Raw genomic sequence first — 13,970 nt, forward strand, 5'->3', positions numbered from 1 at the left:
TTATACAGCTGGATAGATTAAGGAATAAAAGAAGTTCTATAGCGTTGACTATGGCAGTGGAGCTGAATCAGTCTACTGGAGAATGAGCTCCTCTGACCTTCTAATGTTTACAAATGTCTCCAACTCAATACCTATGTCCAGCCTTTTGGGTTGATTTGTTGATCCTACTGATGGTACTACTCCCCCAACACACCACAGCAAAGTACAGGGCACTGTGACTTTTGGAGGTACGTGGCAAAGCGACACCCACATGGATGACGGGACCCATGGTCTCGGGGAAGAACATTACCAAAAGCAACATGTTGCCTCTGTTGCCGTATTCCAACAACTTTCACATAAATATCACTTCTCAAACTTACAGACCAGCAATGGGATACTGCCCCAAACTTGGTTCACTTTCCTATATGTACACGGTATGGCTTAGTCCAATGCCGAATCCTTCATGAAATTGTACAAATCCTAAACGGTCTAGGTGTATATATAATTTATTGATCTATGTAATTATTGATTAAATAATGATGAACCATTATGTAATGGCCATCATTTTTCAAAACGTGTCCCCAGCTGTCTTAGTTGCAGTGGACTGAAGTAGAAAGGTGTCACATTAATATCTTGCATGCTTGAAGTTTTAATAATTAATGGGTATAAAGCTACTTAAAGACAGACAAAAAAGATGTCAAAAGAGAAGATTCAGTGGTGTTCTTTTATCTTTTTAACTTCATAAAAATGACACAAAGCTACGAGTAGATTAAAAGATAAATAAATCACAGGAGGCCCATTTTTTTTTTTTTCACCATTTATTGTCTATAGTTACATGCATACTTGCTTACAGTTGACTTTTAGTGTGCAATACACAGTTTTATTTTGTAGTCTAGGTTATATTACCCAACTGTACTTTAACTTTACAGGCTTCCTTACCAAAAGTCTATACAACATCATTTCCCACATTTTCAACACGTAACGTAGTTTTCTTACAAGCCAGTAGCCATAGATACAGAAGGTACGGATCGGACAGAAAGCTCGGCCTTTGGGTGCCTCTGCTTCATGTGACCAGAAATACAAGACTCTGCTTTGTTTTGTGTGGAGATAAAATAATTCTCTGGATGCTTGAGAACTTGTCAATATCAGTGTCAGCACATCAGTATGGAGTAAACATCATAACTCAGTATATCTATGGTTACTGGGCAACAACACAACCATAGAATTAACAATCCCAACAATCAGACCAAGGTTACATTTCCTCCAGATTTCTACTCCATTCAGGTTGTAGCAGGTTTCATGGCTCTGTTACAATACAAAGCATTTTTTTTTTCAAGTTAAATCTCACCCAAGTCTACGGTAACTCCGTACGCTGGCTGTTCATATGTGCTTTTTTTTTTTTTTTGCTTCGGTAATAATAATGTCCACAAATGAAGGTCTTGGCACATTTCCTTCCAGACGATAAGGGAGGATACCAAGAATCCATCAACATATCACCCAGTCCTACATCCATATGTGACTTGTATAACAGAGTGCAGTCGTTGAGTCAACTATTGTGTTTATATACAGCAAGAAAATAACTACTTATGAGCCCTAACCCTTTCAAAATGTCAAAATCAAAGTTGTTAAATACCTCCGGAACGTCAAGTCAATAAACATCAAGATACGTAGGTTAAAATTGGGGTCAAAAAATTGTTGTTTCAACATTGTTTCCTCAGATTTAATTCAAATTTCTAGTAGTTTAGAATAAGATTAAGATCTATCATGAATGTAGCTAAAATCTGGTGATGCAGGCAATATCTTTCAATGTTGAACTGGATTACCACAATTAGACTTTTTAAAATGCACATGTAAATGCACATGAACGAATAAAAACAACTTGAAACTGGTGTCAGTAAATTTAAATGACTGAACATTTTCAGTCATTTACGTAGCATTACATTCACCATAATGCTTGGCTATTAAGAATAAGCGTCAAAAATAGAAAGTCGAATCAACCAGAAATACATAAAGAATACAAGTTTTTTTTTTTTTTGTGGGATATCTGCTTTGGGTCAAGAATAGATAAATGAATTGGGTCAATATTGTATTAAAAAGAAAAAAAAATAGTAGGGCTCCTCCTTTAACTGGCTTCTCTGGTGACCTGTTTTTATCTGGTGTAACCCTGACAGTTAGAAAACCCTAAAGCAAACCAATGTGAACGACTCACTGCAGCACATTTTAAAAAGAAAAAGCACATTATAAAAACACTACAGTCCAATCAGCTCATACTGAGGATCAGCCAAACCTATACTGAAAAGAGATAAAGAGAGAATATACTGGATATTACTGTTGCAAGTCTCTTACACGTATGTATTTATAGTCCAGGGGCTGCGTTCACAAAGCCTCCATGGACAGCAGTATGACCCAGGGTCACTCACATGGCTGAGTGGACATGACCTTTGACCCTGGACCAGGATGACGAGCTTTGTGTTTACGCATGGAAGCGTTTATATAAGACCACAGCACACAGTCACTGGTTGTAATGTTAGGCTTTGAGTTATGAATGACTACAAAAAGAATACAAACACAGGCTAAGTAATGACATGTGCTCTTGCATGACTGTTCAACGCACTGATATGGAGGCTGCAGTTATCCCTAAACTTATCCCAAACCAGCATAATCCAGGTGGGTGGCGTCTTTCTTCACAGTTTTGTTACAAACTAATGTACGTCACAATCTTAAAGGTATGAGTTGAAGAGCTACATTGACTCTTGGGAGTTTATCTTTCTAATTACTTCACGCAAAACTTTACCGTAGAACCAGCGTTACATTTCTCAATGCAGGTCCTGTCTGGTGCTTCAAAGTTCATATTTAAAGTTAAGTTCATATTTAAACCCAACTACAAATTAGAATTAAAATTAAAATAGTTGTTTCTAAAAAAAATTTAAATTGAAAGATTTTCTCAGCATTTTGAATGCTACTTTTTTTTCCCCACGCCCCCAATTATTAATGTTTTACCACTGGGATTATGATCAGTCAAAACAATGATTTTCATTTTCAATGATATATAATAAAGCTCTTGAGCTATATATATGAATATACTGTACAAATTTGGCAATTTAGTCTGTCTTTGATTTGGCTCAAGTCCATAACAAACCAGTGATAAATAGTTATTAGCTATTTAGCTAGCTTTGCTAACTTCCTCTGTGAGGAAAACAACTTGTGCTGGAGAACTAAGATAACTGTAGCCAGCAGACTACCACACTAAAATAAAGCTAGGTAATAACAGGATTAGCCTGTTGGAATTTTATCTAATTGTTAGCTTTAGCTACCCATTATGCTAGGTATTCAACAGGTGGCACACCAACCAGAGCTCATTACAGATTGAGATAATGTTGCCGCTGGTTAGTAAAGACCAACAGTAGATCAAACGCCCAAGAGGCCAGTGTCTCTTTACAAGAGTATGCGTGTTTCTTAAACAGCCACAGCCCTGTAAAGCAGACTAATTTGCGAATAAGCTAATATTTGCCCCTGATTATCCTGGATCATTTTCATAAATTCTTTTTTACTATTTGGCAGATACGTTAAGATTGCACTGTAATTAGTTCTTCTTTTTTTTGTGCTATACCATGTGTTTTGTAAACACAACACCCTCGCACTCTATGGGGGTCCGCCTACGTACAGCTTGAGAGTCTGTAATATTGCTAATAATCACCACTCAGATATGAAGGGAGAGAAGCGCGTTTGTTTTTCACAGCTAAGTGTTTCAGGATGAGCGGATGGGGGCGAGAGGGCGGTGAAATGGTGTTTAGTGTGTCGCACACCCTGGGTGATTAGATACAAATACCTCTCGCGTTCCAGTTCGATAATAAGTGTCGTCAGGGGAAACCAAGCGAGCTGAAATGATCAACCTGTTGCTGAGTGTTCAGAGAGAATGCAACAGATGATGCAGAGTGAATGGCTGATTTCTTTACAGAACCTGTCTTGTTAAAAGGTTAATAATGGACATTAAAACGAACCAAATCTCATCATATCCACCTCAGCGTCACATTTCTCCCCCTCACACTCTCTCTGTTAGCTCACGCCACCATGCCCCCATCTTTATCTCATTCTCTTTAACGAAGCTATTTAATTATTTCTCCTAGTCAGACCACTCGTTCTCGTCCAGCTCAGAGTCGTCATCGGACTCGCTGTACTCCACTGCGATGCGGCGCGATAGGATGGTGGCCACATCGTTGCCAACGGGCTCCCGCTTTGCCTCCTGCTCCCTCTGCTCCTGCACCTTCCTCAGCTGGATACCTGCAGGGGACGGAGGGTGGATGTCTCAATGCTTGAAACTCTCAACTCTCAAGAGTCTAGGATTTCTTTTAACAGAAATGTTAGCATGCACACATTTCTAAAACTGCTAACCTTCTCACACACACTTACCTCTACGTATGGCGGCCAGCAGGTCGGAGCGCGCGTCGCTCATCGGGATCATCCCCAGCATGGTGGACTTCCTTGCGGAGGGCGCTCCGTCCACAGCTGTCTGACCGACAGCGGCGTGCGGCGGAGACGGGTGGGCCAGGTGTCCCGCGGGGACGCCCGGAGGTGGAGGCGGGGGCGCAGCCGGGGGTGCACCTGAGGGCGGGTGGGAGGGGGAGGGCACGTAATTGGCTGGGGGAGGAGGAGGAGAGGGGGAGTAGGGACGGGATAGGGCGGAGGAGGTCGGGGGGACGGCAGAGGCGGGAGCGGAGGGTGGGGCCGTGGTGGAGTCGAAGGCAGTCTGGGCTGAAGGGATGGTTGGGGGAGGTGGGGGAGGCGCCGGTGGGATATAGTACTCTGGAATAGTGGAAGGCTGCCCGCTGGTGAGGGAGAAGGACACAAGAAAAGAAAGTGGTTTCTGTGAAACCAAACCAAGACCAACAAATTTCCACACAAAGATAGAAGCTCACTAAGCTAAGTCACTAACTAAGTTAACAGTTTTCTACTACTGCTTATCCTCGCTAGTGTCATGGGGGTTGCTGGAGCCTATCCCAGCTGACATTGGGCGAGAGGCGGGGTACACCCTGGACAGGTCACCAGTCCATTGTGGGGCTACTAAACAAACTATAAACTCCCCCCACCCAAAAAACAGAGAACCTACCCATGCCCAGCACGGTAGTCCTTGACCGACTGCTGCCTCGGCCCATTGACCGTGGGATCACCACCTGCCGGGACCCCGTGTCCCGATGGGGCCCTGCCAAGGGAGGCCACGTGTCGACCCGGTGGCGCTGCTCCTCCCGCTCCCGGAGGCTGGTTTGCCGGCCTGAGGCCCCGATCCAGAGACTGGGTCTGGGCTGCGGCACTGAGGTGATCCCTGGCGTGGTGGTCAATGGGGTGGGCGGTGTTGGGGGCCTGGCCGGAGGGGTGGTTGGGGCTGGCCGGGTAGGAGTCGGACGCCATTGATCTGTTGGAGGAATAAAAAAAAGCTTTAACACATGGCACAATATAGGGTTGAATACTTTATTACTTCAGTTACAGTACATATTTGTATTTCAAACCCTCATTTAGAAGTTTGCTATATCATAACAGAAAACATAAAAATATTATTAAGAGGCATGTGTTGTGTGTTATAAACATGACTAGTGTTAATATTTTAATTTCATATGTATATTTTGCTTTCATCTTATATTATATTATATTACTCCTTACTGACACAATGTTTTTCAAGCCATGTTTGATCTTGTGTCACATTTAAAAATGCGTCTGCTATGAATTACATTCTCCAGAAGAGGGCAGCACAGACCTTTACACATCACGGACATTAGGCCAGCACGGACCCAGTCTCTACAGTATATTTAATTTCTAGTATAAAAATATTTGTACACTAGTACACAGCAAACTTCCCCCTCAAACAGTAACTCTACGTACATACGAGCGGTGATGTATGTGGCCGAGACGACGACAAAGAAGCAGGATCTTAGACCTCACACAAACATTACGCGGACAGTTTTATGTTTGTTCACCTGCTATCAGGGGACAGCGAGCCTTCAGAGGACATGCCATGGTAGGGAGAGGGAGTGAGCCTGGCATCTGGTCTGAACTCTTTGTCGTAGGCCAGGACGTTCCACTCCTGACGCCGGTTACGAGCCTTACGCACCTACAAAGGAAACCAGAACGGAAGAGAAGCAGGTTTGGTGTTTTCTTCTGAATATCTCCCATTGAAGGGATAGTGTTGTTAAAATTTACACTGAAAGAAATATTTTTAGTGAATGAGCTGCTATAGTTTATATTACAGAGCATTAGCACAGCTGTGCCTCTCATACAGTCCATTAGGGAGTTGGTTAATAGATGCTGGAATGTCTCAATAAATGGCTCATATATTCATTTACTAGACATGCTTTAAGGCTGATTAATAGCACTGTAGCCTCTGCTCTTCGATTTTAACCACAAAAAGTTTTTGCTGGCTCTGTGTCATATTTGCTTCTTGTTTAATTCACTAAATTCTTTACTTACTGATGCTATTACATTATCATTTGTCATTAGCTAATGAGAGTAAGATTAGATGAAGTGCTGATTATTTGCTATTGTTAATAGCTAACAGTTTAAAATGGATAACAGACCATAGTTCATGAATACTAAAGATTTCAAAGAAGAAAAAAAATGGTAGTGACTAGCTGCAAGGCTAACAGGCCAGTTAAGCTGTAATGCTACTTCTAGGCAAAATAAGCAAGCTCACCTGTGCTCACTACCTCTCATAAGTGGGGTTGTGATGAACTGAATTTAATGCATTAACCTGCCGTTGTCCTAAATGCTGGTGGTGCTGAAGGATCTCAGCTCGCTTTGTGCTAGTCATTAACTTAGCATCTATAAGCAGTAGGGCTGCAACAGAGCTGTTGTTGTTTTTTTTTGTTGTTATTTATTTATTTATTTCTTAAATCCAGTGTCAATTAGGCTGTGGCATTTAAACCATGCTCAGTTTGTACTAAGGGGCCCAAAGTGTGCCAAGAAAATATCCCCCACACCATTACACCACCACCATCAGCCTGAACCGCTGATACAAGGCAGGATGGATCCATGCTTTCATGTTGTTTACGCCAAATTCTGACCCTGCCATCCGAATGTCACAGCTGAAATATATTTTTTCAATTTTCTATTGTCCAATTTTTGTAGTCTCAGTTTTCCTGTGGCACCCAGTGTGGTCTTATGCTGCTGTAGCCCATCTTCTTCAAGGTTGGACGCGTTGTGTGTAACGAGTGGTTATTTGAGTTACTGTTGCCTTTGTATCATCTCCAACCCGTCTGCCCAGACATTTTCATCCACACAACTACTGCTCACTGGATATTTTCTCTTTTTCGAGCCATTCTCTGTAAACCCTAAAGATGATTGTGTGTGAAAATCCCAGTAGATCAGCAGTTTCTGAAATACCCATCCCAGCCCATCTGGCACCAACAACCATACCACGTTCAAAGTCACTTAAATCCCCTTTCTTCCCCATTCTGATGCTTAGTTTGAACTTCAGCAAGTTGTCTTGATCACCTCTACATGACTAAATGCATTGAATTGCAGCCATGTGATTGGCTGATTAGCTATTTGTGTTAAAAAGCAATTGGACAGGTGTACCTAATAAAGTGGCAGGTGAGTTTAATTGGAAATACAGCTGTCATTCAACTGCTAATGTTTGCATATACCCACTTAGGAGCATAATGTTAATGGAAAATTAATTTTCATACTTTTATAGGTCTATATGTGCACAAACAAACAACTTGCAAATGCACTGGAAAGTAGCATTGCCATGCTAACCATTAGCTGACTTCAGTGGTCTTGGCGGACTTCTTAATTTGCCATACGTTTGTTTTTTTATTTTGGGACAAGACATGCAAGAAAGGGATCAGGCTAAAATCAAAACTCTTCCAATGCAGGAGGCCTCATTGACAATTCCCAGGCATTAACCACCAACCAACAATTACATTGTGATATTTCCGAAATACTGAAGCTGCTGCCTTGTTTTTAGGTGGAAAGGGTGGGGGATATTATCTGTTGAAGTGCTCATCATGCTTGGCGGTTGTGCTGCTGTGGTGGATAATGTCATCTTAAGAAGGCATGACAGGTCCTTGTTTAATGAATTCCCACACTTGACGACTGAGTTCAGGGTCAGTGGGAGTCGGCATGTCTGAGAATGGACCTAAATGGTGCGATGTGTGGAGGCGCTCCACATAAATTAGAATATTTACAAGTTGTGTGAAGATATAAAGGCATTATTCAGTCTCTGTGATCATTTATACATTCTACCATGGATGTGTATCTCCTTACAACTTCATAGAGAGTTATAAGCTGCTCATTTAATACACATACTGTTCATTTATTTCTGGTTTCATGCTTGTGTCAAAGGGGAGACGACATGCGCCTATAAAACATAATGATTACTGACCTTCTTCACCTCTCTGCTCGGATCTTCAACCTGCCTCTGCTGCTCCTACAAGAGACGGAAAGAAAGAGGAGCGGGAGAAGCTCGGTTATTGATCACCGATTCATCCGATGGAGGGGGGAAAAAAACTGGACCCCATCACCAGCTCCTTCACCATGGGGTAAATTCACACCGAGCCAACCCCACGCACTAGACTACTCCACACCCACTCACTACTGGGCAACACAGAGACATTAGAAAACAACGGACAGCGGAGGAGCCAAAACTTGTGGGGACACAGGACGGCAACCAAACCAAACACAAGGGTTAGAGAGACGGTGAGGTGACAAGCCAATGCAACACGACACCGACACAAACGGAAGGGAGTGCGTGTCTGTGTGTAGCTGTGTTCTTTTTTAACCTTACTCCAATACAACCGTTGAATATGTGTGTGTCTTACCGGTGTTCGGACACAGTGATAGAGTGAGCGTGTTATGCGTGTCAGTGGGATGTGAAAAGGGAGAAAGTGGAGGGCGGGACGGGGCAGGTTAGGGGTCGGGGTTGTCTTACAGAGATGGACAGGGGGCTCCTGGGTGGGGCCTGTCTGGAGTGGGGCCTGTCAGGGTGGGCCGGACAGCCCTACGGAAACATGGGAGAAAGACAAGCTGGTGCGTTAGACTGAGGAGGAGGAGGAAGCGGAGGCAGGGACGGGGTGTGTGTCGTCCAGGGAACTAAAGATAAATTAGAAAGAAGGAAAAAGGGCAGAGAAGAAGAGACCATCCTCCTGCGTCGTCGTCTGGTATTCAAACATGTCATTTGGTCAAGAGGGAAAACTCAAACTACGTTACTATGCAACTAAAAGCACTTTATTCCACAAAGATTTCAGGTTGAAGGGAGGGGACATAACAACATGAGCAGCATTAAATTCAACACAAATATGCAGCAAAAACATACAGCAGCAGCTGTTCAGAGGTTTGGAATGTGACTGTAGAGAGCTCCAATGGTGAGAAGGGAACAAATTTTAACTGAATCTGAATCCAAGTGGAAAAACACCAGCTTCATCCTCTATTCATCCCAAATTGATCTGCTTTAACTGAACAGGTCACAGCTATATTTACATGAACACTAGCATTCCACTAATAATCGGTTTAAAAATGAGTGTACGCCATAACGGCAGGAATACATTTGTTCTTTCTGCTCAGGTCAACATCGGGTGACAGCAAAACGGGGACAGCAAAGCCACCATGTGATCAAATAAATGTTTAAAAGCTTAAATAATTCACTTTCATTTTGTCCACGTAAACGCAGCCAATGCGTATTGAAAAGAGTTTATTTAAAAATTACAGAACCCGAAGATGTTAACACTAAACGGTAGACATGCTAGGCTGCCAGACCACTGTTTACATCTAGAAGCCTCTAAAGCTAATGGTTTAGCAATCTAACATCAACTTCATTAGGAAAGTGGGCTTTTATAACTCTATACAACTGAATAACGCTGACGCTGTCTTCACATGAGGTCGTGTTTACTGTGGTCAGACAGGTCAGACTTCTTTGGAATTTCATAACCTGAGTAAAATGTTGACATTCCAAGTTATCACTTCATTACGATTTTGCGTTTCCTACGTTAACTTAGCTACTCATTAGCTAACACTGGCTTAGCGTCAGTATCTTCTAGATGCCAACAGTTGCCTAGCAGCAGCGTTCTCACAAGTTGACGACTGATCAGACGTCAAAATTTTCTGTATTTGTATTTAAAAACTTTTTGGGGGCCTATTTTATTGAAGTTATTAAAGTTATATTGGCCTTAAATCATATTTTTTGTGTCTGGATAATGAGTCTGCCCAACTGCTGCTGTACCAATAACAGATGACACAACAAAGCAAAGCTCAATGACGAGTATGTATTAACTAAAAATGGCCAAAAAAAACAACAGATTAGCAAAAATCAAGCAGAAGATGAATTTCTTTTACTGTTCCGTCACACTCTCCATCTTCAGGTCCAGGCTGACGCACACACATACATCACCACTAACACAAAGCATACCTTCTGTCGCCTCTTCTCTTTGCGCTTGTCCTCGGTGGCCTGCAGCATCTTCTCCTTCCACAGGTTGAAGAAGTAGGAGGGGTCGGTGTAGAACTTCAGAGCGTCCTTCTTGTCGTCTCTGCATGGCAGAACAAATTAGCAGGTGAGACAGAAACAAAGAAACAAGTCCTAAAAAGATTAGTAAACCACCAGTAGAGACTAAATGACTGACCTGTATGGACTGAGAATGTTGAGTGGAGGCGGTTTGTCGCAGCGGTGGTACATCTCCACCACGGGGTTGGGCACGGAGGTCCTGGACACTACCTGCTGGTCCTGAATGGTGCTGCTCTTAAAGGCCTTCCTCATGTTGATGTCCTGCAGGGAGACTGGAGGCAAAGGGGGAAGTGTTTAAAGAAGGAAATAGCGAACAGCTCAATGATAAAAACTTAAGGATTCACAGAATCACACTCATCTTTCAAGTTTGTTTATGTGTTCCTTGTAATTGCAGAGCTAGGGAGTCTCCCCCCCACAAAGCCCAGCCTGGTCTCTGTACATGGTAGGATCTTTATCTGACTCGCCTGTTTGAAGTAGATCAATGCTTATGATTTATGCACGCTTTAGGTGAGAGCCTTTCTAGGCCTCATGCTTTTTAAAATAAGCTGCCAGGATGTTGACGGCCAGATCCACCACACTGAGATTCAGACCTGCTTTTCAGGAAACCTGTTGGCATTTGTCCAGCTTTACATACAGTGGATATAAAACTAGCAAAAAAGGACACTGCAAATGACTATATGAACTGTGATCAATATGAAAGTATTTCATTTAGAACAGGGCATGAAGCACGCATTTGAGTAATTTGGCCATGAGGAAGCTCCATTCTGGTTATTGACTACCTGTGGATAAAATGGTTAGATGTGTATGGCTGTGCACAGTTTTTGAGTTGGGGATGACTTTAGAGTATCCAGTTCTTTGTTTCGATTATTCGATTAGTAACAAGCAATGTTTCCCCTCCAGCTACGAATACTGTGATTAGACGTTCCATGAATTAAGGAGACTACAGGATTGATTTGCAACGTCCACCTCCAGATTAACGACCCCTTCCCCTTGACAAGCAAAACATGAAAAACAGATGTTTCCTGCCTATGTAGAAGTTATTAAGCGCTTGCTTTGGGCCATATAGGGCAGCTTCAGACATTTAATGTCACCCTTATTTGTGTAGCTTTGACCCTGAGATTTATGGCTTTATAGATTGTGTTGAACTGCATGCTGGGATCCCAGGAAATTGCTTACAGAGGCAGAAGTACAGAGACTTGATAATAAAATGTCATCAGCGGCTGTTTGCCTATAGCTGCGACTACTTGTTCTTATTTGCAATCTCTCGCCGATAACTACAGAAAACTAAAAACATCCCCCTATAAGCCGCCTTTAAGTCCCAACGATAACACACACCACACACGCATATAGATGAATGCAACACAGCTTACGCAGTGTGTGACCAACACATACGCATGCATGCCCATACAAACAAGGTGATAATAAGACAGCGTGGACAGATTAGTCTCGGAGCTCGTTGCATCGGCTTAACAAGCATCTTGTGCGCACGCACAACACACACACACAGTGTTGCTATCAACAGGAGCCTGGTGGTGTGAGAGAAAGGGAGAGTGAGAGACACAAAATAAAATACAACGGGTATGTGTGTCAATCCCTGAGGCCCAGAGGAGATTTAACGCAACGCTATCCAGGATCAACCAGATGGCTACACACACACACACACACACCATCAGCGTTCACCAGCACGAAATACAGTAAAAGAAGGTCAAAGCATGTCAGAGTGACATATGCTCCTGTCAGCGCTTTACTTCACTCTCTGTGCTCATGTGTGCGTCTTTCTTTGTCAGGTCAGGCTCCACCTCCGACGGCAAACACCTGTTCAAGACTTACAGGTGTGTGTGTCTGTGTGTGATGACCAGGATGACACACTGATGATGTCATCCTGGTCTCATTACTGCTACAGCCCGTCATGATTTCATTAATAGTCTGAAGATACTTGATGGCTTAATGTTCACTACTTCCACTGATTTCTTCCTTCCCTCCTTTCTTCATTTGTCTTTTTCTTTCCTTCTGTTCTTTTCCAACCCCCTTTCTTCTCACTCTCTCCCCCTTTTCCCATCCTTTCTTTCATTCCTTCCAGCAGTCTGTCCATCCTCTTTCCTTCCTTCTCTTCATTCTTTATTGCTTTCAGTCTTTTCTTCCCTTCTCTCCTTCTCCCTTGCCTCTCCCTTTCTTTCTTTCATCCTCTCTTCATTTTATCTTCCCTTTGTCCATCGTTCTTATATCCGCCTTCTTTCCCTCTGTGCTTTGTCCTGCCTTCTCCCTTCTCTCATCCCTCCCCTCTCCCTTTCTTCCTTCTGTCCTTCCATCCTCTCTTTCTTCCTTCTTTCCTACCTTCCCCTTTCTCTTTTTCAATTACATTCTTCGTTCCCTCTTCTCTCCTTTCGTCCCGTCTCCACATCATCCTGTTTCTTGCCTTCAGCCCTTTCCTTCATTCTCCCTTCATTTTCTTTTCTGTCCCTTTCTTCTGTATTTTGTCCCTTTCTTCTTTCTGCTATCCTCCTTCTTTCTCCATCTCTATCTGTCTTCCATCCTTTCTTCGTTTGTGTGTGCTACTAGAAAACATTCACGCTGTTATTTGCCACCTCAGTTTAAAGTAACAGATGAGTGTGTGGTGGGGAACGAAGGACTGACGGACGGTTCGCACGTAGGTGGGTGAGGAGGCGTGGAGACGAAGGGAGAAGGAGAGAGGAGATGAAAGAGCGGAAGAAGAGAGGAACGAGACGGAGGACTGCTGAGCTTTTCCTTTTCATCGCCGCCTGTGCTGCTCTGACGCTGAATGTCTGCGGCCGCTGTGCTGCAGAATGACTCGGCAGTATCAGCCAGGACAGAGGGAATACAGACAGAGAGAATGGATGAATGAATGCAGAGAGGAGGGGGGGGGGGGGCAGAGAGAATGAAGAGAGAGGTAGAGGAAAGAGAATAAAGAGGCGGGGAGAGAGGAAAACAGAAAGGGTGAGAGAGAAAGGGTAATGAGAAAGATATAGAGGAAGAGAATAAGAAAGGAATACAGAGAGGACAAAGAATAACGAGTCGGGAGAGAGAGCGATGAGAGAGGTTGATAGGAAGATATGGCGAAGGAGGAACCGAGATAAAATAGGAAGAGGAAAAAAGAGCAAGAGAAAATAAAGGAATAGATAACAGAGATACTATGTGTCCGTTACATCCATTTTATCCCCAATAAGCATGTTCGAAATTCATTACCCTGTATCCTGTATTTCTGTATTCTCTGTACTCCCTGCACTCTCGGTACTCCCTGTACTCCCTGTACTCCCTGTACTCCCTGTACTCTCTGTACGTGTTTTCATTGAAAGGTGTTTTGAGAATGAGCTGTAACTCTCGTAAACTGTCTCGTGATATCTCATTTTGCTCAGATTCGTGACACTTCACTATGAGGACGAAATGAACTGGTCACATGACCCCCTGCCTCTCTGCTTCTCTGGTGACGCAGGCGATGGGGAAATGCAAAAATAGTGTTTCCGTTGCACTTTTGCGATCAACTTTT

General features: G+C 43.1%; 1 protein-coding gene across 3 annotated transcripts in view; it reads right to left on the reverse strand.

The window, feature by feature from the left end:
- Positions 1 to 778: 778 nt before the first annotated feature.
- zgc:109889 (uncharacterized protein LOC553542 homolog) overlaps positions 779 to 13,970 on the reverse strand; it is a 36,165-nt gene continuing 22,973 nt past the window's right edge. For 2 of the 3 annotated variants that reach the window (XM_047605288.1, XM_047605277.1), the window contains 8 exons: positions 10,584 to 10,737; positions 10,373 to 10,490; positions 8,900 to 8,968; positions 8,354 to 8,398; positions 5,949 to 6,082; positions 5,087 to 5,389; positions 4,390 to 4,805; positions 779 to 4,260 (listed from right to left, as the gene is read on the reverse strand). In XM_047605288.1, coding sequence (XP_047461244.1) covers positions 4,103 to 4,260; positions 4,390 to 4,805; positions 5,087 to 5,389; positions 5,949 to 6,082; positions 8,354 to 8,398; positions 8,900 to 8,968; positions 10,373 to 10,490; positions 10,584 to 10,737 — 1,397 coding nt within the window. In that variant the 3' untranslated portion in view covers positions 779 to 4,102. The remainder of the gene's footprint in view (positions 4,261 to 4,389; positions 4,806 to 5,086; positions 5,390 to 5,948; positions 6,083 to 8,353; positions 8,399 to 8,899; positions 8,969 to 10,372; positions 10,491 to 10,583; positions 10,738 to 13,970) is intronic. The other variant, XM_047605299.1, reaches the window with a different exon arrangement.

The sequence above is a fragment of the Mugil cephalus genome, chromosome 1, assembly GCF_022458985.1.
Source record: "Mugil cephalus isolate CIBA_MC_2020 chromosome 1, CIBA_Mcephalus_1.1, whole genome shotgun sequence".
NCBI lineage: Eukaryota > Metazoa > Chordata > Actinopteri > Mugiliformes > Mugilidae > Mugil > Mugil cephalus.